Source organism: Petaurus breviceps, unplaced genomic scaffold, assembly GCF_028583685.1.
Source record: "Petaurus breviceps papuanus isolate PSGF00001 unplaced genomic scaffold, PetGlider_PUasm1.0 81, whole genome shotgun sequence".
Taxonomy (NCBI): Eukaryota; Metazoa; Chordata; class Mammalia; order Diprotodontia; family Petauridae; genus Petaurus; species Petaurus breviceps.
The window spans coordinates 8660019-8685750 of NW_027186546.1; the positions used below are offsets into that span (position 1 = coordinate 8660019).

The following is a 25732-nucleotide window of genomic DNA, read 5'->3' on the forward strand; positions in this document are numbered from 1 at the left end:
CAAGCAGAGGGATATTTTTTAGTACACCACACACACACACACACACACACACACACACACACACACACACACTTGCAGCTAGGTGGCACCACAGTACACAAAGAACCCAGTCTAGAAGCAGGAAGACTCATCTTCCTGAGTTCAAATCTGGCCTCAGATACTTACCAGATGTGTGACCCTGGGTAAGTCACTTAACCCTGTTTGCCTCAGTTTACTCACATGAAAATGGCGACACAGTAGAGAAGGAAATGGCAAACCACTCCAGTATCTTTGCCAAGAAAACTAAAGGGACAACAGAGTTGGACATGACTGAACAACTGAACAAAACAACAATATATCCATGGGCCTAGACTACACATGTAAGGCACAGTTTTCACATAAAGTTACACGATATCAGTGATTTCCTAAATGCTGTTCTAATCATCAGTATGATCAAAGGTCTTTGCATTTGTAGCTCTACAAAAAAGGCATGGTAGTCCTGACCTACTTACTACAAAAAATAATGCATATCTGAAAAGAGAGCCATTTATTATAATCTCAGGTTCGAGGATATCCTTACAAGTTACAGAGCAGGTGAACCAGCAAATTAGGGAATTTAAAGGGAAAGGACTGGACTAGACCAAGGGTTATTAACCAAAGATCCACAGTCTATGGAAAGATTTCATGTGAGCAAGGGTGGAGAAATAGTACATCTTTATTTTTCACCAACTTCTAACCAAAATTTAGCTTTTCCTTTAATTATTTAAAAACATTATTCTGAGGAGGGGTCTATAGGCTTCACCAAACTACCAAAGGGGTCCATGACACAAAAAAGATTAAGAATTCCTGGATTAAACAATCTCTAAAGACCTTTCTAGTTCTAAGTCTATGATCCCATGATCAATCAATAAATAAGCACACCCTGGACTCTATGCTGAGCCCTCGAGATACAAAGACAAAAATCACAGCTGATACATCAGGGACCATCCATTCTATGGAAGAGATAATATTTACATATTTGTTGTTTAGCCATTTAGTTGTGTCCGCCTTTTCAAGACCCCATTTCGGGGCTTTCTTGGCAAAGGCACTGGAGTGGTTTGCCATTTCCTTCTCCAACTCATTTTATGGTTGAGGAAACTGAAGCAAACAGGGTTAAGTGACCTGCCCAGGGTCACTAAGAAGTGTCTGAGGTCATATGTGAATTCAGGTCCTCCTGACTCCAGGCCTAGTGCTCTATCCACTGCACTGCCTAGCTGCCCAATTATTTTATATACATACACACAGTAAAACTATAAAAATTTTTGTTTTGGACCTGTGATTTCACTGGCAAATAGAATTCTTAGTAAGGAAACTCTCTGATGAGCAGTTGAGCAGTTAATCTACAATTTATCATTTTAATTTCCTGGAACATTGAGAGGATCACACAGCCAGTATGTGTTGAGAGGTGGGACTTGTACCCTGATTTCCTTAACTCCAAGGCCAGTGAGCTTACTCTCTGTTTCTGTCTCTCTCTGTTTCTCTCTGTCTTTCATTCTGTCTCTCTACTATTCTAGGCTGCCTCTGTTTATAACCACGTGGTAATTTCTGGCCAGAAGGCAGCAGTAGCTACGTCCCCACCATGGAGAGCTAAGTAAAAGTCTCTATCTCTTCTTGCTCAGCACAGTTAAGACTGGGTGACTGAAGGGGAATGTGAAAACTCTTTCCTTGGAAATCTACAAAAATATAAGATCTGAAGGGAATGGGGAGTGTGTCTTAAATGATGAAGCATCACACATCTGCCAGGAAGCAGGGGTTGGGGCCTAGAGACAAGACAGTACAAAGGATGGCTTCTAGCTTGTTATTCTGAATACTTTCTAGGATTATAATAGGTAATACTAACTTTTTGACAAAGTACCATTTAATGGCAATTAATTCCATTTCTTATATATACATTCCTTAGGTCAAAAGGTTTTTCCTTAAAAAGACATAGTTATGGGAGTTAATCCTAGCTCTGCCTTTGATTTACTATTTATACTTGAAGCAAATCTCTTAATCTCTCTTTCTCAAATTCTCCATCTATAAATGTAGGAATTTTAATGACTTATTTTCTTTCAGAACACTAGAAAAAAAGATCACACTATCTCTTATGATGACTTGTTCCTTTGCCCGTGGAAGGCACCCCAACTGAGACAACTGCAGGGCTAGCTGCTCTCCTTCAGCTGTCACTGTTAGGCCATTGTTCACATACTCCTCCCTTGTTGTGGCCAGTGACAATGGCAGTGGATTCTGGTACAGCAGTGCACCCTAATATCAGTGAACTACTCCCTCAGGGACTGAACCCAAATGATAGCATTGTCCTCCATACTTGGCACAGCTTTGGAAGGGAGAAATGTGTGGTTGTTGTAACCAACTGGTGAACCACTTTTAAACCACATCAACCACTTTAAAAGTGGGAAGATATTACATAATAAAAGCCTAAGAGTGAAGTTTCAGTACAGCCAATGAAAGACCAGCTGTCTGCATAGGACTTCTCAGGGTCCCCATGAAGCAGACATTTTCAAATATTTTTGTATCTGCATCAGACAAGGCCTAAATGGGAAGAGATTCTGACATCAATGGCATTTCTGTTACAATTCCTGGGTTGTGCAAAGAGAAAGGGAAAATTATGACATCATATGTGAAAGCCAAGTTCAAAGGGGGCTGATGTGTGAGACGTTATTTCTGCACACTAGGGGTCCTGTTCACTTGCTTCACTCTAATTTATGCCAACAGATTTTTGACTTTCTCTATCATTTTTCCATATTGCCCATAATCTCCTATGATAACTACTGTATTTGTAGAAGGGATCAAAATTGGGATGGCTGGAGGTGTGAGCTCCTTCCACATCAGACTTTGTCTTCAGCACCTAAAAGAGTGGCTTGCCCCTTACATAGGTGCAATAAATGGGCATATTTGGGGTTGGGTTTTTTTATCACTGGTTGTTGCACTTGTCAGCCTAGTCTCCATCTACAGCCACAATGAACATCAAAAAAAAGCACCACATTTAAAACCTAGTATGTGTCCATCTGACCTGAGCCACAGAAAAGTACTATGACCACCCTGAACAAATCTGAAATAATACTGTTTTCTAAAGGCAGTCCCAGGAAGAGAAGGCAGAATTGGGCAAATGCCTGGTCACTTAGAGGCCACCTTTCACTTTATGAAAATTCAATTCATGTCAATGCATCTAATAAGAATAAGAATAATAGCATTTATATAAAACCTACTATGTTCCAGGCACTGTGCTACTGAGCGCTTTACACATCTTATTTTATTTGATCCTCAAAACAACTCAAGAAGGTAGAGATGTTATTTCTTATCCCCATTTCAGAGTTGAGGAAACAGAGGCAGAAGGTTTTGTTATTGTTGTTGTTGATGTTGTTTGTTTTCAAGTGACTTTCCCAAGGTCATGCAGCTAATAAGGGTTTGATTCTACATTTGAACTCCGGTCTTCCTGACTCTAGGCCCAGGGCACCATGTGCCACCTAGCTGTATGTTCACTAAATGCTCACAATGTTCTGGGCATCTGCAATACAAAGATAAAAAAAATTTGTAATGCCTTCTAAGAGCTGGTATTCTATTGGTTTATAAAATACATAAACAGATAAGTAAATAAAAGATAATTTGAAGAGGGAGAAAGCGCTATCAATTGTGGTTCAGGAAAAGCTTCCAAGGAAGGTGGTGGTTGGGACTAGAAGGAATTTGGAGATTATTCAAGGCAGAGGTGAGGATGAAGGGCATTCCAGGCATCAGGAACAGCCTATGCAAAGGCTTGGGGTTTGGAGACAGGTAGAAAGAAGGCAGCTAGGTGACTCAGTGGATAGAGTGCTGGGGCTAGAGTCAGGAACACCCGAGTTCAAATTCACAGTCAAACACTTACCACATGTGTGACCCTGGGTAAGTCATTTAACCTGTTTGCCTTAGTTCACTGGAGAAGAAAATAGAAAGCCTCTTTGTTAAATACCCCACAGACAGTACTGACATGCTGCATTCACCCGGTGTGATGAAGAATGAGACATGACTGAACAATAAGGGTGTGTGAAGATATAAGGAGACGGCAGAACCTCACAGCATGCTATATCTTATCTTTATAGCTCCATCAGGACTGCCCAGCTTTCCTTTGAGCTACAGTGTGATTTCTCCCACCATGTTTATGGAGAATAGAAGAATTTATGACCAAACAAGGGACAGAAAATATTATAAAATGTCAAATGGGTAATTTTGATTACATTAAATTAAAAAGGGTTTTCACAAAGCCAATGCAAACGAGATTAGAAGAGAAGCAGAAATCTGGGAAACAATTTTAATAACCAATATCTCTGATAAAGGTCTCATTTCTAAAATACATAGAGAACAGAGTCAAATTTATAAGAATACAAGTCATTCCCCAATTGATAAATGGTCAAAGGATATGAACAGGCAGCTTTCAGGGGGAAAAATTAAAAGTATCTATAGTCATATGAAAAAATGCTCTATGTCACTATTAGAGAAATGCAAACTAAAACAACTCTGAGGTACACCTCACACCTATTAGATTGTCTAACATGACAAAACAAGAAAATTATAAATGTTGGAGAAGATGTGGGAGACTGGAACACTAATGCATTGTTGGTGGGGTTGTGAACTGATCCAACCATTCTGGAGAGTAATTTGGAACTATGTCCAACAGTTATAAAACTGCATACTTTTTGATCTAGCAATACCACTATGAGGTCTATAGCCCAATGACATCATAAAAAAGGGAAATAGACTCACATGTACAAAAATATTTATAGCAATTCTTTTTGTGGTGGCAAAGAATTGGAAATTGAGGGCATTCTCATCAACTGGAGAATGGCTGAACAAGTTGTGGTACATGAATGTAATGGAATACCATTGTGCTATAAGAAATGATGAATAAGAAGATATCAGAAAAATGTGGAAAGACTTATATGACTGATGCTGAGTGAAGTGAGCAGAACCAGGAGAACATTGTACACAGTAACAGCAACATTGTTTGAGGATCACCTTTGATAGACTTTGCTCTTCTGAGCAATACAATGATCTAAGACAATTCCAAAAGACTCATGATGGAAAATGCTGTTCACAACCAGAAAAAAAGAACTATGGGGTCTGAATGCAGATCGAAGCATTTATTTTCTCTTTTTTCAAATTGTTTTTTGTTTTTTCTTTCTCATGTTTTTTTTTCCTTTTGTTCTGATTCTTCTTTCACAACATGGCTAATGTGGAATATGTTTAATATTATCATACATGTATAGCCTATATCAGATTATATGCCATCTTCAGCAGGGGAGAGTGGAGAGGGGCAATTTAGAACTCAAAATCTTATAAAAACAAATGTCAAAAACTAAAATTAATTAATTACTTATTCATTTTTAAAAAGGAAATCTCCCTGGGTACCCTACCCCTCAACAGTCTACATCTGTCTAATAGACAGCCACATAAATGTAGAGTGAGAAGAGGCCTCAGGGGCTATCTAGTCCAATTCTCTCATTTTAGAGATGAGGAAATTGAGGGCAGAGACTGCCCAGAATTGGTAATTAACCCCCAGGCTATCAAAAGGCTATTGATGGTGTAGATCATTATTTGGCATAGTGGTATGGGACAGCTAGGTGGCTTGTTGGATCGAGCATCTGGACTGGAGTCAGGAAGACACATCTTCCTGAGTTCAAATCTGACCTCAGACACTTACTAGCTATGTCACCCTAGGCAAATCACTTAACTGTTTGCCTCAGTTTCCTCATCTGTAAAATGAGCTGGAAATGGCAAACCACTGCAATATTTTACCAAGAAAACCCTAACTGGGGTCACAGAGAGTTGGACATGATTGAAAAACAACTGAGCAACACCAAGGAGATCCAGTCCCTGGGTGTGCAATATGGCGTGTGTGGGGAGCACAGCAGGGATGGGGAGCTGGAGCTGTGCTTCAAGTGAACAGGCTGACCCAGAGACTAGCAGTTCAAGGCAATGACGAAGAAAGATTAGTAGTAGAGAGAGTGAAATAGTACAAGTGAGAGGTATGTGCTTGGATGGGGAACTCAAGGGTTTATAGGAATCTGTATAAAAACCTTGGTTTGTGTGTGTGTGTATTTACTTGTTTTGAATATACTTATATGCTATATCCTCCCAGTCACTCAGACTTACAACTTAGGCATCACCCTCAACTCTTCTCTCTCATTACTCCCCTACCCCCGCCATGTCTAATCAGTTGCTAAATCCTGCCATCTCTAGCTTCCCAACATCTCTTTATATGCCCTGACATTGTAATGCTTCTGACATTTACACCACCCTGGTGTGGTGTGACTGTTCCTGTAGCCTGATGGTTTGTGTCTCTGCCTCAGGTCTCTCCTCCACTCCCTAAAGGGCAGGCCTAACCATGCCCCCTTCCCCCCACCCCTTCCCCTTCAATCAACTCCAGTGGCTGACTGTTGCCTCTAGGACCAAGCACAAAATCCTCTGTTTGGCTTTTAAAAACCTTTACAATCTGGCCCCTCCTGCCTGCCTTCGGACACATTGCTCCCCTCCATGCACTCTGAGATCCAGCAGCACTGTCCTTTCTGTGGTTCCTCACAATGGATAGTCCATCTTCTGACTCCAGGAATTTTCACTGGCTCTCGCCCATGCCTGGCATTCTTTCTGTCCTCATCTTTGCCTCCTGGATTCCTTTGCTTCCTTCAAGTCTCATCTAATGTCCCACAAGAAAACTTTCCCAGTCTTCGTTACCTTAGTTAGTCTTCCCTCTCAGATTTTCTCCAATTTATCCCATATATATAATCTTGTTTGCACATTTTTGGCTGATGTTCTGTCATTTTTAGTTATATCTGACTCTTCTCGACTGCATTTGGGATTTTCTTGGCAAAGATAACTGAAGTGGTTTTCCATTTCCTTCTCCAGCTGATTTTATAGATGAGGAAACTGAGATAAACAGGGTTAAGTGACTTGCTCAGGCACTGCTAGGAAGTGTCTAGGGCTGGATTTGAACTCGGGAAGATGAAGCTGTTTGACCCCAGGCCAAACACTTGATCCACTGTGCCCCTGAGCTGTCCCTTGTTTGTAGGTAGCATTTTGCAGTTTCTCCCTTGAGATTAGAAGCCTATGGGGTGTTTTTCCCCCCTTTTTTGTATCTTCAGCATTTAGCTCAGTGCTTGGCACACAATAGATGTTTAATAACGATTTTGACTGGTTGGTTGGTTGAATGTGGAAAGAGTTAGTACCATGGAAAAGTAGAAGCTGCTGTGCCCCACTGGTGCCCTGAGCATTGAGACTGTATAACTCTGGGCTCCAAGTCCTTACATATACCAGTATTTAGGAAGCAACTTGGAGAACATCCTAGTAGTCTACACAAGGGAAAACAGACTGATGTGGGTGCCAGTAGGTTCTTATCCTTCACTCTCTCAGCCTTGCCTTGGCTGACCTGGTCTTGAACCTGCACCCTGTCCCCATAACTCGTCACCTGCCACAGTAAGGCTGGGCTGGGAGCAGAGTAAAAGGCCTCAGTCCTAATCTTTAGTTTTATTCACTAGGCCATGTGTCCCTCTCTCCAGAATATAAAGTCAGGACTTTTCATTATAGAGTGTTTTCCTTTGTTCTACAATTCCTCCGCCTTGTCTCCTTTCCCCGGAAAAGACAATCTACTCTTTCTCTGTTCGCTACATAGGGCCGTGGCTCTCTCTCCCCTTCAGCTCCCTTTTCAATGTTGCTTTTTGTTTCACTGAGAGAAGATGGAAAAAACAAATACTGAGCAAATTCAAGTTAAAAAGACTGGGTGATTCCTGATAAAAAGTGCTCTTATCTGTGCTGAGGGGAGGACAGAGTTTGGATAGCACTGTTCTTGATGCTTGAATGCTCTCTTCAATGATAAGAACATTAGTCAAATTTCCCCTCCTGTAAATCAGGCCTGGACTCTTGGCAATGGTGATGGTACATGTTCTGTGATTATTCAGCAACACAGGAAAATCACTAGAGGACTGCCAAGATACATAAGAAGAGACTAAATATTTACAAGGGTCCTCCCCCCTTTTCTTAGGGCCTTCAAATTACTACAGACTTTTGGGGTCAGGGACTACAGAACACTAGGGTCCTTTTGGCTATAAAACCCAAACATTAAACCATAGGTTAATAAGAATTTCATTCCAAGTAAAAAAGTGCCCCCAGTGTGATGAAATACTCCCTATTTTTCTTCACATACCACTTGATGCATCACTATATTGGCATGTGTGGAAAGCATTGTGTGGAAACTATTGCCTGATAGTCTTATGGGTTTTTTTTTTACTTACTTTATACTAACTCTAGCCTCTTGTGAGTCAAGAAGTATTAATATTTTCTACCTGGCAAATGAAAAAATGTTTCATATTATTCTCAGATAGAAGTACAACATATCAGTCATAAATGCAAATAAAGTTGTGATCAGCAGAATGCCCTCTCCCTTCCCTGTGCCTTGAAAATTATGGATAGCTGAGGCTGGCAATACCAAATATACAGTGAGATGACAGCTTTGTTCATGAATGTGCTAATCTACCAGAGCCCAGACCAAAACCAGGCCTTCTTGGTGCAGAGGTTATCAGACAAATGTTGGACAGAATTCAGGACCCACTGAGAGGAACATTTGTTTAGTCACTCTTTGCCATCAGCTGTCTGGTTTTCCCTTGGCAGACCAGGGAAAGAGTCTAAAGATTTGTATTACTGGGGCAAGGAGGGGGAAGGGTAGAGTGGCCACAGAAGAGGAAATGTGCCCAATAACACCTCAACGTTTTTACTGCTGAAGGAATAAACTTGGAGGAGAGGTAGGGGAGGAAGAGAAGGAATGGTAAAAAGGAGAAAAGGTACAGAGAGTGAGTCCACAGTTGGAGGAAGCATGAGCTAACACGACTTTCATAACTTAGTGTGGGAGACAGGCAGAGGGTCCTTGACTCCCTGCATGGTGAGGTGGGAGGGAAAAAGGTAGAAGAGGAGGCATGCCCTAAGACTGTATAATCAGTGACTGTCAAATTTTGAGGCTTTCAGTGTAGTCAAGGTTTCCAATAGCCCTATCCCAGTTATGACATTTAGATTAAAAATCTAAATGCCCTTAGACCAGTTTCAGCCCCTAATTTAATGAGGCATCTTCAGCATATAAACTTTTATGGAATTATGAGCTTGCCCACATTGGTTGGAAAATTATTTACCAACTATTCCTGCCTTTTTCCCTCTTCAAATTAACTTCTCTCACTATCAGTCCCCTAGGACTCACATCTCGATCATCACTAAAGTCCTTTTCTCAATCCTCATTTCTCTCTCCCTGTGGGGCAATTAACACTGTGGTTTAACCTTTCCAATCCAGAACAGCTCACCCAGAGTTTCTGTTCCACCATAGTGACTTAGTTCTATTTCTCTCCAACTGCTTTTCCTCTGTCTTCCTCCTTTAACCTCAACTAATGCTCAGTCTTTCAACCTCTGCTCTTCTCTTCAAACTACTGTCCTTGGTGAAACCATTATTTCAGTCTCAAAACATTGAAATTATTTCTTAGGGGAGGCCAGGTAGCACAGCGAGTAAGAGCACTGGCTCCAGTGTCATGATGACCTGGGGATCGAATCCAGGCTCAGACACTTAGCACCCACCCAGAAACACCTGGCCATGTAACCTTGAGCAAGTTACTTAACCCCGATTGCTTATTTAAAAAAAAAAAAAGAAATTATTTCTTACTTCTCCCTTTCATTCATCTATCATATTTAATCAGCTAAGTCCTACCTTTGAAATGTCTTTCATATCCAGCAATTTCTTTCCTTTTCCTTTGCCACTACTCCATCCAAATCCTGATCTCCTCTTGACAGGCTCACTGAAATAGCTCCCAAACTTCTCTGCCTGGCTTTAGTCTTTCCTCACTCTAATCCATACTGTATACATTTGGAAGATTTAACTTTTAAAAATATGTGTGTGTGTGTGTATTAGTTCTTCCCCTGATTACATGTAAAAACAATTTTTAAAATTCATTTTAAAAAAATCTTGAGTTCCAAATTTTCTCACTTCCTTCCCTCCCCCCTCCTTGAGAAGGCAAGCAATTTGATATAGGTTATACATGTGCAGTGCTGCAAAAACACATTTCCATGTTAGCCATGTTGCACAAGAAAACACAGACAAAAAAAATAAAAATGTGGGGCGGCTAGGTGATGCAGTGAGTAAGAGCACCAACCCCAGAGTCGGGAGGACCTGGGATTGATTCCGGCCTCAGATACTTAACACCCATACAAAATAAACTGGCTGTGTAACCTTGGGCAAGTTACTTAACCCCAATTGCTTAAAAAAATAAAATAATAGAATAAAAATGAAGAAAGCAAGGGAAAAAAATGTACTTTGACCTGACTCTTATCAATTTTTTCTCTGAAGGTAGATAGCATTTTTCAGAAGTTTAAACTTCTAAAAACATTTTTTTCATTGTATTGGCCACCTGTTCAAAAACCATTCCCAATTTCTCTGAACATAAAATTCTGAGTTCTTTATGCTTTCAAGACTCTACATAATTTAAGCCCCTCTACTTCTATAACCATTGCACCCCAGTCCTCTAGCCAATACTATTTATCTTCTTACTGTCCCATGAATACACTGTGCTCATTTCTGTTTAACGTGTCTTTGGTCATGCTGATGACTCAAGGGTAGAGAGAACAGAATCTGGAGTCTGAGGACCAAGATTCAAATCCTGACACTGCAAATTTTTGTGATTTTTGGCAAGGCCCTTCAGTTTTCTTGGCATCCATTTCCTCATCTGCAAAACAAAAGCCCTAAACTGGCTGATTCAGGAGGTCTCTTCCATCTGTTAATCTAGAATTAAGTATGAAGTCTTCTATTTGGCACTTAAAGTCCTTCACAACCTGCCTTTCCAGGCTTTTCCTACATTACTTCTCTTTGTGTATGCTGCATGGAGTTCAGCCAAACTGTTCTCCTTGCTCTTCCTCGCACTCCAAACTCCAATTTCCATCTGTCTTTCCCTAGAAGGCATCTCTCCTTACCTCCTCCTCTTAGGATCCCTAGTGTCCTTCAAAATGTAGGTGCCACCTTCTACAGGAGCCTTTTCTGAATCCTCTTACTTCCAGTGTTGTTGTGCAGTCATTTTCAGTTGTGTCCAATTCTTTGTAACCTCATGTGGGGTATTCTTGGCAAGGATACTGGAGTGCTTTGTCATTTCCTTCTCCAACTCATTTTACAGATGGAAAAACTGAATCAAACAGGGTTAAGTGACTTGCCCAGGGTTATACAAAGTTAGTAATTATCTGAGGCCAGATTTGAACTCAGGAAGATGAGTCTTCTTTACTCCAGACCTAACATCATATCCACTGCACCACCTAGCTGCCCCTACTTCTAGAACCTTCACCTACTCCAAGTTAGCCTGTATTTATTTGTGTTTTATGTATATACATATATATGTACATACATATGTATCTATATATACACATACATGTGTATGTATCTATATACACATATATGTATATATCCTATACATTTATAATATATATACATGTCTCCCCTGGTAAATTGTAAGTTCCTTGAAAGCAGGAACTGTCTCATTTTTACCTCAAATGCCTATCACAGTGTTTCACACACAGTGGGCGTTTAATAAATAATTTGATTGACTGTGTATTCAATTTTTGCTCTGGAATTCAAGATGTAAGGTGTCTCTTACCAAATAATCCTACTAACTGTTGTCCAGAACATTTTTGTTTGCCTCCAAATCCTTTGAAGAAACTACAGGAACTTGAATTAGAAAAGTATATAAATAATTATATTACTATTACTAAAAAACAATTTTTTTGAAACAAAAAATTAAAATCTGTGCTAATGGACTAGGAGAAAAAGAATTTTGCTCTTTGTCTTCCATGAATTACTTCATGTCTCTGAGTCATAGCTGGGAGGCATCCATTCCTTCTGCTGCCTACAAAGTGTCCCATGTCCCAGTTCTTCACATAGTTGTGATGTGTTTCTACAACACTGATCTGTCAGTGGCCAAGTGTTGACAGAGGCATTTACCCTTCTCTGATGAGTTGCTATCAACTGGAGTGACCTCAGATTACACTCCAATTAGTCATTGCCCTAGAGAGCAAGATTACAAAAAAGACAGGGGGTGGCTATGCTTTCCTCTCTTCTTGTGGGCTCATTTTCAGATGTTTACACAAAGGCCAACAACCTGACAGCTAGGGGGGGTGGGAGGTAGCATGAGGAAGAGGGAGAGTACTAAAAATGACTCTGTGTGGTATCTGTGTATTGCCAATTTTCAGTGGTTCCTGAAAGAATTTTCAAGTAGTCTCATTTATCTTCATACCCCTTCAACTCTCCTCCTTTCTTATCTCCCTGTGTCCATTGAACAAATTCAGTCCTAAGTGGATCAGAAAACCTCTACTTGGCCCCTTCCAAGTGCTGTTCCTGCTCCTGTGGATTCTTCCAGTCCAATGATGCACACCTTCAGCAGCCTCCCAGGACTTATTTGGGTTTTGTTTTGGAGAGAACAAAAAGCATGGGATTGGAATTCAGAAGAGCTGTGTTGTAATATCGATGCCACCACTTAACTAGTAGATATGAACTTGGGATGAATCTCTTCATCTCTCTGATACCCTGTTTGCTCATTTAATGTAATATATACTTTCAAGCCTCTAAACCCTGGAGATGCACTTTTGTTCCTAATCATGCATACTATCTTCTCCCTGTTTGTACTCTGCCCTATCTCTGAATTTTAAACTGAGGAAAGGGGGGGGGGGGATGCAGGGAAAGAGTAAGGCAAGAAACAATATTTGTCCTCTATACATGCCAAAGGCTTGGCCAATGCTCTAAATGTCAAATAATCAAGTTTAAGAACCACTAGTCTATCAGAAATTGGGCCATATTCCTTTGTCATTTATATTTATGATAATAAGTAGGCTGGATCTTCTTCTTTGGCAGGGTGTTTAGGGGCACAGAGAAAGTACATAAACATCATGGCAGGCTAAAGGTTGTATAACCCATTCTTTGAAAAACACAAAACATCCAAGGATGGAGGGGTATGTTTGTAATTCCTGCTACCAGGGAGGTTGAGGCCAGTGGATCACTTGAGCTTAGGAGTTCTGAGATGCAGAGGTCTAAGCTAATTGGATGCCCACACTAAGTACAACATTAATATGGCAAGCCCCTGGGAGTAGATGTGGAGGGCTGAGGGTGGGTAAGGTCAGAGAGGGCCACCAGGCTACTTAAGGAGAAATAGAGCAAGGCAAAGCTCCCCTGTTGATCAGACTGGGACTGGTCCATGAGAAGCTCCTGGACGTCCAAAAAAGGAGGAGGAGGAAGAGGAGAGGAGAGGAGATTTCTTAATGACCCCTGGAAGAGACTTGCCCTGCTCACTGTCACAGAAACTAAAACCTTAGAAAGTATAGCATATTAGTGGAGGAGAGAGAAATAATGAGCATAAGGCCCATTACAATCAATTCAACGCAATACCCACTAGATCGCACATTCTTCATTTTAGATTAGCAATTACAGACCTGGAACTGGGGGTTGGTTATTTGGTTTTTATCTCCTAAACTTACTGAATAAATTGAAGAGATGATGAAGAAAGCCTTTTAAAAGCTATAGGGGAAACCATCTCTATTATACCAGAGCAACACTGATTGCCTACGAGTTTTTGAAAAGCCATAGCAAGAAAAACATCTGCCACAAGGAGCATTAATCACTCTATGCTTGCCAAGGAGGGTCTTTTGGGGCAGACTCTTTAATATCTGTGGACTAGTGCTGGCATTTTTGGCACAGGTGGCCCAGAAAGTGAAAGAGGTCAAAAATAAAATCCTTGATCAAGGAAAGGCAGACTTGTTAGACTAGGCAATCTTCTTATGTTTCCTGTGGGTACAGGCTACTGAGAGTAAGGTCATTGTTTTCAGCAAGATGGTTAACATAAAAAAAGGCATTTTCTCTTTCTTGCTTTGCCTACTATCACCCCATCTCCCCTACCCGCCATCTCTCCACCACATTTCCTGGGAATTACAAGATCAAACTACCTTTGCTTGTCATTGTCTGCTCTAGAACTAGGAAAACAGGCTTCACATATCAACAAGTTGAAGAACTGGAATTCCTCTCCTGGGTAAGTTTGTTATGGAATCATGCAGAAGAACACAGCTATGAGAAGTGTTGAATAATTAAAAAGAGCTTTCAAATATTAATTCCCATCCAATTCCACTTTTCTTCCAAATTCATAATCCTGCTATGATTAGATTATGAAAACTAGAACACTTGATCCAGGAGTCTTTCCAGGGACTTCTAAGTGCTTCGTCTCCCCCAACCACACCATATTAGTCACAATAAAGTATGTCAGGGCTTGTCAAGATGAGACACTTCAGCCTAGTTCATGAGTTTGAGGGAAATGGGTAAGCCTTTGGCAAAAGTATTAAGACATGATGGCTGTTTTCAAATACTTAAGAAGAAAAATTCAATTTGTCCTGCTTGGCCCCCAGAGGGCATAACTGGGAACAATGAATGAAACCTAAAAGGAGGCAGATCCCAGCTCATCATAGGGAAGAATATTCTAATAGAGGCTAGTATGTAAGAAAAGGAGAATGCAATGCATTCCCTGTCCCTCAGAGCAATGTCAGTTGGGGCAGCCAAGGCTTTCACCAGGGAGCTAATGGAGAGTGTGTTCTTCCCACAGATGGTGTGCCTTGTGGGCCTCCACTCTCACTGCCTAGCTCTTTCAACCATCCCTGTGCCACTGCCAGTGAGCATTCCCTCATTAGGATGTTCCTCTCCCAGGACCTGCCTCCCTATACCCCTAGACTTTATCTGCTATCTATAGCCTTTCCTCCCTTTTGCCTCCTCCCAGGGGGTGAGAGAGGAAGGGGTCCAAGGTCTTTGGTCATGCCATGGAGGCACTACCCCATTCTGAAAACAACTGCACCCAACAGGGACCAAGTGTTCTCTGCACCCAATTTCATGCCACTAGGCCTGGAAACATATGCCATGCCTTTCTCCGTATTCAGCCAATTAAAGCATTCATTGCAATGTTTCCAGGAACACTGGGAGAGAGTCATACTTTAATAGAGGTCGAAGTACATGACCTTTAAGGTCCCCTCCATCTCCATGATTCTATGAAATGCTAAAATTATCAACATATAAAAGCCTCTCACATGGGGGATTCACAACATACTCTTTACCAGCAGAGGTGGCAGCATTTTACCCCATAAAGTACCAATTAACAACAGTCCCTTGAAATGTTGCAGCTTCGGAAAATCTGAAAGTTGCTGAAAACAGTCAGCAGTTTTCAAACCCACTCAAGACGGCAATTACACTAAGACATTGCTCACAGGGCCCTGGCAGATTTTTGGCTAGCTTGGGGTGGTTGTCCTGGAAAGAAGCCATCCTTGAACTTCATAGCCAAAACAGCATGCCAGGGCTTTGGGGATTAGGGAAGAATGGCATTCTAATAACTCAGTGACCAAGGAAGAGGAAGAAAGCAAGCAGCACGGAGACTTCAGCAGGAAGTACTTCCCAACGCTCCTTAATTCTACTGCCTCCCCTCTATTAATCATTTCTTAGACTTCTTGTATGTAGCTTGTCTGCACACATTTGTCTGCTTGTTGTCCCAGCTCCCATTAGACCGTGAGCCCCTGGAGGGCAGGGGCTGTCTTTTGCTTATTTTTATATCTCCAAGTGTCTGCCTGGCACACAGCAGGTGCTTAATAAATGTGTATCAATTGAATCTGTTGTTCATCTTCCTCATCTAGATCTTGAAGTGTAAAATGTGCTCATGGTCATGGAGGAGAACAGGAAAATAATGAAAATGGGACATGCTCAGATAAACAGCGATCTGAATGGTTGGATGGATAAGCATTTACTATGTGCCAGGCACTAGAGATACAAAAATTAGGCGCTTCTTGCCATGAAGAAGCTGTATTCTAATAGGGCATGCACACATGTAAGAGAATAGAGGCTAGGGAAGAGAGTTTGGGTTTAGGAGTCACAGGGATTATGAGTGGAGCCATAGGACAGCATATCTGCCATATCCTTTCCAGGAGCAACACTACCCTTGATTTAATTACTGTTGTTGCTATTTAGTTGTTTTCAGTCATGTATGACTCTTTGTGACCCCATTTGGGGTTTTCTTGACAGAGATAGTGACATGGTTTGCCATTTCCTTCTCCAGCTCATTTTACAGATGAGAAAACTGAGGCAAACAGGGTTAAGTGACTTACCCAGGGTCACACAGCTAGTGTCTTAAGCCAGATTTGAACTCAGGTCTTACTTATTCCAAGGCCAGAGCTCTATTCACTGTGCTACCTAGTTGTCTGATTTAATTACTATTCCAGAGCAAAAGAAAGAGGTGGAGAGTAGGAGCAATGGGGGAGATGAACATGTGTAACGGCAGCAAGATCATGCTATAAAATGACACAACTTTGCTCTGATGGATTCCAGAAAGCATCATGGCATCATAGGACCATAGATTTACAGCTGAAAGGAGCTAAAAGATCCTCAAGTCTAGCCCCCTTATTTTACAATTCAGGAAACTGAGGCCCAGAGAAATTAATAGTTAACATTTATATAATAACGATCTCATCTGATCCTCACAGCAACCCTATGATGTGGGTGCTATTATTATCCCCGTTTTACACATGAGGAAACTGAGGCCCAAAGAAATTATTTGGCTTGCCTACAGTCACACAGAAGTTAATGTTTGAGGCAGGATTCAAGCTCCATTCTTCCTCACTCCAAGTCTATCTATCACTATCCACTATGCAATCCAGTTTCATTAAGTGACTCACCCAAGGTCATGTAGATAAGTGGCAGAACCAAGTTTGAAACCCACATTCTCTGAGTCCAATCACTAAGCATAATTATTTCTTGAACAATGGTCTAGTCCAGAGGTGAGGGAACTAGATTAAGATATAATTGGGAAATGTATAGCAAAATAAATTAAAATATAACATAAAGTTAATTCATGATTTTTTTCTAAATCAATCTATGGGTCAAAAGGCTTTCACTTGAATTTGATAAAACTGACTCGAGTTGCTACTTTCATGGAAACTCAGTTATAATAGTCTTCAAAACCCACCTAGTCCAATCTTTACTTAACCAAGAATTTTCCCTACAACATCCTCAAAAAGTGATCTTCCAACTTTGTTTGAATATTCCCATTAAAAAAGAAACCAATACCTCCTGAAACTGTCCATTCTACCTTGGGTAATTCTAATGGTTAGGATGTTCTTTCTCATATCAAACTTAAATCTGCTTGTCTTCACCTTCCACTTGTTGCTTCTAGTTTTGCCCTCCAGAGCCAAGAAAAACACATCTGATCCCTCTTCCACATCCCTATCACATTCCTCATGTAACCAGTCACCTTGGTTTTAATGTTGCCACGGCATGATTAGATTAGATTCAGCCAGTCTTTCCACTCTCCCCAATCCCATCATGCTGAACCGATGACTTATTGCAACAATTTAGCCCAATAAGCTATGGAGGATTGTTTCCAAGCAAAATCAGTTGCATGCTGTGATATTTATAATGATATTCAGCAACAGCTGGATTTTACTCAGAAGATACCTTTGTCCACAGGCTAGGATGGAAGAAATCCAAGAACAGTAAGACAGTTGGCCCTCACTCACCTGTCTGAGCTTGGTTCCCACCATGGATGCGCTGCTGTCAAGGACAAACACCATGTTCTTGGGTAAAGGTGGGAGGTCTTTGGGGGCAAAGTAATGCACAAAGTAATCATTCAGAACCTATTGGAAAGAAGGGAGGATACAAATGTCAGAACCTAAGACATATCAAGGGGAAAATGAAAATGGACAAATTCTCTGTAGTTTCCCAATGCCACTGACTCAGTTTTCTTGGAACCCATTACTATTGTCATGCATAAAATTCCATCCTAATATTCAAGCTGGGCTCTAGTCAAATCCCTCTGGTGTGAGGATAGAATCACTTTGTTATTAGTCATACTGATTGTCACAATTTTAAAGAAGAAATGTAATTTATATATATATATGTATGTACATGTGTATATATATATATGTAATATATATATATATATATATCTTACAAATACTTAAATGTATACATGTTGCTTCCCCTGATAGAATGTAAGCTACTTGAGGGTAGAAACTATTTCTTATCTCCAGGATATACCATAATGCTAGACACATAGTAGCAGCTTAATAAATTCCTGATTAATAGGGTTATTACCCAGTTTCCTTTGGTTCTAGGCTCTTTGGAATTCAACAATTTTTGTCACCAGACATTTGCTTAGCATCTAATATGGTAAGCATCCTATGCTTATATTTCTTAAGTGTTAATTCTAAGTATACATCATATTATTCTGACATGTCCACCAACTCTTTAGAGCAAGAAAAAAACAAAACAAATTAGCCACAGAAGAGTCATTTTGATTAATATCTATACCAAACTTGAATTATTATTGCATAAGCTTTACTAGAGGGCGAAAGGAAGGATTGATTTCACCTGGTCTCCTGCTTATAGAAACAAGCAATATGGACCTCTGACCCACAGGTAGGATGGCACAAACACATGTGTCTTAAGGAAGAAAACAGGTTTCTGGGAGACTTAAACATTACTCAGAAATCAGAACATGAGCTTATGGTCAAGACAGTGTTTAGATAGATGAGTCTAACTGAAACTAGCAGACAGCAAACATTAAAACTGAAATCATAAACTCATTACCTGAATGTCCCCAACTCTCTGCTCCCTGTTCACATCATATCTAATGATGAAATCTCCTAAAATGCCATTCTGGGCAATCTTTGCTTGTTGTATGATACTGGGATTAAAAATGATCTTGGCAAAGGTTTCATTTTGGTTGATGTCTGTGGAAGGCGGTGGGCCAACATCATCTGGAAACAAAAAGGAAGTATAATTATGAAGTGGGTACTCTACTATCTTCTGGGATAGAATAGGTACAGTTCTCCTTAGAAAAAGAAAGTTAGGGGCAGCCAGGTAGCACAGCGAGTAAGAGCACCGGCTCCAGTGTTGAGAAGACCTGGAGATCGAATCCCGGGCTCAGACACTTAGCACCTACCCAGAAACACCTGGCCGTGTAACCTTGAGCAAGTTACTTAACCCCAATTGCTTAGGGGCGGCCAGGTGGCTCAGCGAGTAAGCACCAGCTCCAGTGTTGGGATAACCTGGATCAAATCCGGCCTCAGATACTCAGCACCACATCCAGAAATAACTGGCCGTGTAACCTTGAGCAAGTTACTTAACCCGATTGCTTTAAAAAAAAAAAAAAAGAAAGAAAGTTAGACTTGGCACCTCCAGGTCCCTTGTGACTGTAATCTCAGAGCAGCACCCAGAATTTAGTACTAATGGTAAGTCCTATTTTTTATATAATGGAGTGTGGCATAAAGCCATCAATTATATCATGTTATCATTATGAACTATAATTTGCCTCTTTATGACACATTTTTAAAAATTTCACAGTAATTTCACTTAATCAGGAATTCTAAGTAGAAATTAAAATTACTACCCAAAAATGCACAGAAATTGCATGTGACTAGTAATCATCTCACACACACAAGGACAAATAATTCAAAATTCCTAAGCCTGGCCCTTTAAGCTCCCTGTTAGTGAACCATAATTAATATGATGCCTAACTCCCTACAAACCATGTACCATCAAAGGCTGCAAAAGAAATAAAAATCCCAACCCAAAGAGACCTTTATCTAGATTTTAAAACCAAGTCAAAGTTTTTTTTTCTTTTGTTTTGCTTTAATATGTCTAAGTATCTCGTCACCTGCTTTGAATCTACCAAAGATGATTATGTGGGAGAGGTTGCCTAATTATTTTCCAACTCTAATTAGCAGAATACAATAGAATATGGTTTTAAATGGATACTAAGGAAATTTAATTTGTATTTAAGAATAAACTTCCTTCTCCTAAGGGTTACTAGACACTAAAACTAAAGGAAATCACATTTCCTTTCAGAGAACATTTTTTCTTCAAGGACAGTTTATACATAGCCCTCACTAGAGCCAGGGGAACAAACTTGATTTTTCTTTTCTTCAGATCTATCAAGGGCAGAAAGGCCATGGAGTATAGCCGAAAGGATACTAGATTCAGAAGAGTATGTTTCATCATGAGTCCTCTGCATCACTTAGCCTCTCTTGAGTTTCCTCGTCTGGCATTATGATGTGATAGAAAGACATAACTGGAAGTCAGAATCATAGGATCATAGAATCATTGATTTAGAACTAGAAGGGATCCCAGAGTCCATTTAACTCAATTCTCTTATTTAATAGATGAGGAAACTGAACGCCAATTAAAGTTAAGTGAATTGCCCAGGGTCACACAGCTAAGCATCAGAGGGAAGATTTGAACACAGGTCCTTTGACTCTTTCCATGATGTCACAAATGGATTCAGGTCTCACCTCTGCCACCGACTAGCTGGCTATGTGGCCTTGGATAAGGTACTTGACCTTACTAACATTTCAGTTTTCTCATTTGTAAGATGAAGAGACTGAAGTGGCTTATCCCTAAAGGTCTCTTATATTTCTCACAATCCATGAAGGAGTGTTTTTACTATCTACCTCACAATGTTGCGAGGAAAGAACTTTGTGACTTTTAAAGAACTGAATGGATTTCAATTAGTATTAGTATTATGAAGGACTTGAAACACTATGAAACAGGCAGCTGATCCTCTTAGAAGTGGCAGAAAATAGCACATTTTCCAACACCTCTTTTAATTAGTGGAAGAAGCAGAGAAGAATGAGGGAAGAGGCTTATGTGCTTCATAATTCAACCCACATCTGAAAAAGTCATGGGTGGATATTACGTTTAGATATCCACCTGGATATCCTCCTATAGGCCTCACAGATTCAGGAAGTTCAAGCTGAAACTGATTTCTCTTTCCCCCTGAACCTGTTAATGCCTGTTTCTATTGAGGATACCGTCATCATTCCAGTCCCAACTGTAGCCAATCAGTTGCCAAGACTCCACAATGTCTCTCTCACATGTGTCCCCATCTTTCCATTCACCCAGCACCAAAGGACTTTGGTTTGACTTCCAACCCTGCCACCTGCTACCTGTCTGAGGAACCATGACCAAGTCATTTTTGCCTCTGTACACTTGGATTTCCTCAACTATAAAATGAAGAGGGTTCAACTAGATGCTTCCAAGGGCCTTTCCAGCTCCACATTTATGATTCCATGATCCTATAATCCCATGACCATAGGTCAGGTCTTCATCACACCTTTTGAATTTGAGTAGTTTTCCTCCCACCTTGACCCCCATCCCCCTACCCCCACTGGAAAAACAAAAACAAAACCCTTGTTACAAATTGCACAGTCAAGAAAACAAAGTCCTACAATGGCTATATCTTATATGTGAGTATATGTGTGCCTGCATACACAATGCATGCACACATGTGTGCATGTGTAAGCATGCATGGACATATACCGTGTATCTCCTTGAGACATGGCCATGTGTGTATTATACATGTGTGTTTACATGAGTTAATACAAGTGACATGCATGTGTGGGTGTATGTATGTATATCCAATGTGTTTTTAATTTACATCCAAAGAGTACTTCTGCTCATAGAAAGTGCCAGATTAATAAGTCTGGGGGGGGGGATAAAGTCACTGTTTACCCTTAGGAAAAAATATTGTTCATTTAGAAGGTTAGCACTGGGTGCCTTTTAGTATAAGAGCATTCAGGAACCTCACTTATACAATAAACAAAACAGAAAAAGTCAATTGGAGCTTAGACTCCAATTGAAAGGCATGGTGTCCAAACAGAGGCAGATGATATAGTCCTATCGCCCTCTGACATGGTCAGACCACAACTGGTTCATTGTGTTTTGTCCTAAACACCACATTTTAGAAAGGACATTGCCAATCTGGGAAGCTTATAGAGACTATGCCACTTGAAAACTGGTCAAAGGAAAGAGGAGTATTTAGCATGGAGAAAGGAAGACTTGAGGTATGAGAGGAGCTCTCAGAGCTGCTTCAAGTGTCTGAAGGGTTATCTGGCGAAAGGGGGATTAGCTTGTTCTGCTTGGTCTCAGGGGTAGAATTTAGAGCAATGGGTTGAAATTTCAGAGTGGCAGGTTTCAGCTTGATAGATGAGAAACATTTCCAATATTTAAAGTTATTCAAAAGTTGGAGTGGAAGCCAGATGGTCACTTATATTTTTTAAAAGCAATTGGGGTTAAGTAACTTGCTCAAGGTTACACGGCCAGTTATTTTGTGTGGGCGCCAAGTATCTGAGGCCGGAACTGATCCCGGGTCTCCCGACTCCGGGGCCAGCGCTCTTACTCACTGCACCACCTGGCCAGCCCCAGATGGTCACTTATTGAAGAAACTGTGGAAGGGGATTTTTGATCTAGGACATGGTTGCTGAGGTCCCTTCCAACTAAGAGATCCTGTATTTCTATAATAATGAAACAAACAGACTAAGTGATTGCCAGAAATCCCAGAGCAAACTAGTGTGCTTTAGCCTTCCAGCATCTTCCTCTCCCATTGTAAATTAAAGCTGCTCCAGCTGACTGGTGTATGACGTTTCTTGATAATGCTCTCTATTGGAACCAAGAAGCAACATGCTCTCGGTATTTATGGCAGTTATAATGTTAGTCACAGAAAATGGTAAAATTCGTTCTCATCCATCCATTTACCCAAAAAGCATTAGTTAAGTGTTTGCTGTGTGTGTAATACACTATACAAGGTGGTTGGGGGAGAAACAAAGAAAAATCACACATAGTCCTTGCCCTTGAGGAGTACAAAATCTAGACGACAGGTTAATAATAACTATAGCTAATATTTGTATGGTGTCTACTATGTGCAGGCACTTTGTAAAGCACTTCAAAACTATTATCTCATTTTATCCTCACAGCGACCCCACTTGATACTTGAGGAAATTGAATTTAAATCTGGAACCCACAGCTAATGTCTCAGGCTAGATTTGAACTCAGGTCCTCCTGTCTCCAAGCCAGTGCTCTACAACGTATACTACTGGCTGCTTCTGGCAGAGAAGAACTAATCCTTTTCCTACGTGCCTATACCGAATAATGAGTCATCAATTTAGGAAAGAAGGAAGCCAAAGGCCATGGAATAGCTAAAGATACAAAACAATTTAGGCCCAGGGAATGACACACTAGGGAACCATCTGGAAAAGTTTTTGAGCTTGGGTCACTGAAAAGAGGGATTTACTGGCTGTGTTTTCCTGTGGCCCCTTTTGCCTGGTCTACTGTAGAACAGTAGTCAACATCCGGTAACTTGAAAATATTGTTTTCCAAACATATTTGCCAACCCATCTCCCATTTGAAAAGGGAAAAAAAAACCCAGCTAAATAGTTCATATTAGCTGTGGCCTCATCTAGAACCTAAAGATCCATTTTCCTAAATGTAAGTCAGTTAAGCACATACCTGTCACCTCTGTTGAGTTGAAATAGCTGTGCCTCTCAACAGCTGGATTTTGGTAGAGGGTTTTTGACTATGTTAGTGACAATGAAACAACTTTCTCTGATGGTTGATTCTGAAATGCAAGGTCAGATTCAAGCAAAAGAAGGGTATAATTGAAAGCAAAGAGGGATAGAAGACTCCTGAATGATTGTCTTATTACTGATAAGTTCTTTTCCTATATTGAGGACTCTCAGTGGCCCACCTTGTGTTCAGTCCCTCAGAGAAAATAAACAAACAGTAGCTCCACCAACCCACCCATTCCAATGTATACCAAGCAGAAGTAACCCAGAGATCTTTACCTATTTTGGACACATATTAACTTTTCTGGATTAAAGGGCCAGGCTCTCACTTCCAAAGTATGCTTGTTTTCTTGAAATTGATCTGATTGGGTGTAGGAGATAGAGGTGGATGGGGCAAAGGGTTGCCTAAAGCAGTATTACATACCATAGTTAGAAAAGATGTCTCCCTAAGCATACTATTTGCTCTCTCTCCTTTTTGTTTTGTCTTGTTTCTTCTTTCTTGTGATTCATTGCATTGGTTATTCTTCTTCATATCCCTCATATTGTAAACATGACTAATGTGATCATGTTTAATATGAATGTATTTGTAGAGCCTGGAGAAAACAAGACCTAAATCATCCCAAAAAGGTGGGTGGTACCTTACAAAGCGACAGCCTCAGAACAATTTCTTAAACTTTAATAGACATTAAAAAAAAAAAAACTGCACAGACTTCCAGGCCTTTTCATCTGCCCTGACTTCCAATTTTCTTTCATGTAGTAACTTCCTTCAATTACAGTGTGAACTCTTTCAGAGCACAGGGTCAATCTCACTTTTCCTATTTGTATTCCCAGTGCTTAGCATAGTGCTTGCCTCTTAGCAAGGTCTTAATAAATGTTTTTTCATTCATTCCTTCATAGCTGGACATGCCAATAGATCGCCCAGTCAAGAAAGAACTTGGAAACTGAATTAAGTACTAGAAAAACTGAACATAAATTAAAGAGAAAAAAATGAAGGGATAAGAGCAAACTTAAATACATAAAGGACTGCTACTCACTAGTGGTGGACTAGCAAGAAAATACCAACTCTTTTTGTGATATGCTCCAACCAAATTAAACAATCACATAAGGGTATCTCTGAGTCATTCCATACACAGCTGGCCCTCACAAAATTAGGGCCAAAGGCAGAACAAGCAAAATCATATGACCCCCATCTGCTTTCAACATCAAGAAATTAAAGGACTGAATGATATGCACCTGAACAATCTGTGAGCTGAACAATGTCAGGGAACCACATACAACTTTCTTTCCTGGCAAATGGACAGGAATATTTCAGATAGGACAAACAGCACATACCTTTACAACTGTAGTATCCAGAGTGATCTGGGTTTGAGGCACATTCAAGAAGTAACTATCACAGCAGGAAATCTGGTGTGAGGTAGCTATTGATGACACACATAGGATGACACATGGGAAAGCTTTCAGTGGGGAAATCAATGTAAGGGCTGGGGAGGGGAAGACTAATATTTTTAAAGCAAATTTATGTGACCAACTTCTTGGGTTACTAATAAATAAATTATTAGGACAACTTTTCCCCACTAACTCAGCCACTTAATAACTAGTGAAGTTTTCCTCCCTACAGATTAGTGATAAGTATCCTAAATTCTCTAACTTTATTCAGTCTACCTATTAAAATGGCATGCACACCATTTTCATTATCTGTTTAGCAGAAATCCAGGTTAGAAAAAATGTAGTTCTATTGGTAGTGCAGTAAGCCATAGAATTTCCCTTCATTATCAGCTCTCCTTTCAACTCAACACATCCAAAACGGAACTCATTCTCTTTCACCCCAATGCTCCTCTCTTCTGAATTTCTTATTACTATCGAGGGTACCAATCATCCTATCAGATTCCCAGACTCACAACCTAAATGTCATCCTCTACTCCTCACTCTCACCACTCCCCTCACCACCAATATCCAACCAGCTGCCAAGTATTATCATTTCTATCTTCACAGCACCTCTCCCTTCTCTCCACTTAGCATAGCACTCACCCTCATACAGCTCCTCCTCTCCTATTAGCTGGAATACTGGAATAGCCTTCTTTAGGCATTACCTGCCTCTGGTCTTCTCCCATTTCAATCCATTCTCCATTCAGCTGTCATTTTCCTAAGATCTGATCACATCACTCACCCCAACCCCATTCCATAAACTACATTGACTCCTTGTTACCCCAGGATCAAATATAAAACCACCTTTTGGCATTTAAAGCTCTTCATAACCCAGCCTCTCTAACGTTCCTGTGTTCTTACACCTTTCTCCCCTCTGAATACTCTACAATCCAGCTACACTAGC

The 25732-nt window shown here is 40.5% G+C and overlaps 1 protein-coding gene across 2 annotated transcripts in view; it reads right to left on the reverse strand.

Moving 5' to 3' along the window:
• The window catches only part of LOC138176136 (inter-alpha-trypsin inhibitor heavy chain H5-like), a 92416-nt gene that overhangs the window by 34509 nt on the left and 32175 nt on the right, over window positions 1-25732 (reverse strand). For both annotated transcript variants that reach the window (XM_069106908.1, XM_069106907.1), the window contains exons 6-7: window positions 18653-18822; window positions 17581-17697 (exon numbers count right to left, since the gene is read on the reverse strand). In XM_069106908.1, the coding sequence (XP_068963009.1) occupies window positions 17581-17697; window positions 18653-18822 (287 nt within the window). The remainder of the gene's footprint in view (window positions 1-17580; window positions 17698-18652; window positions 18823-25732) is intronic.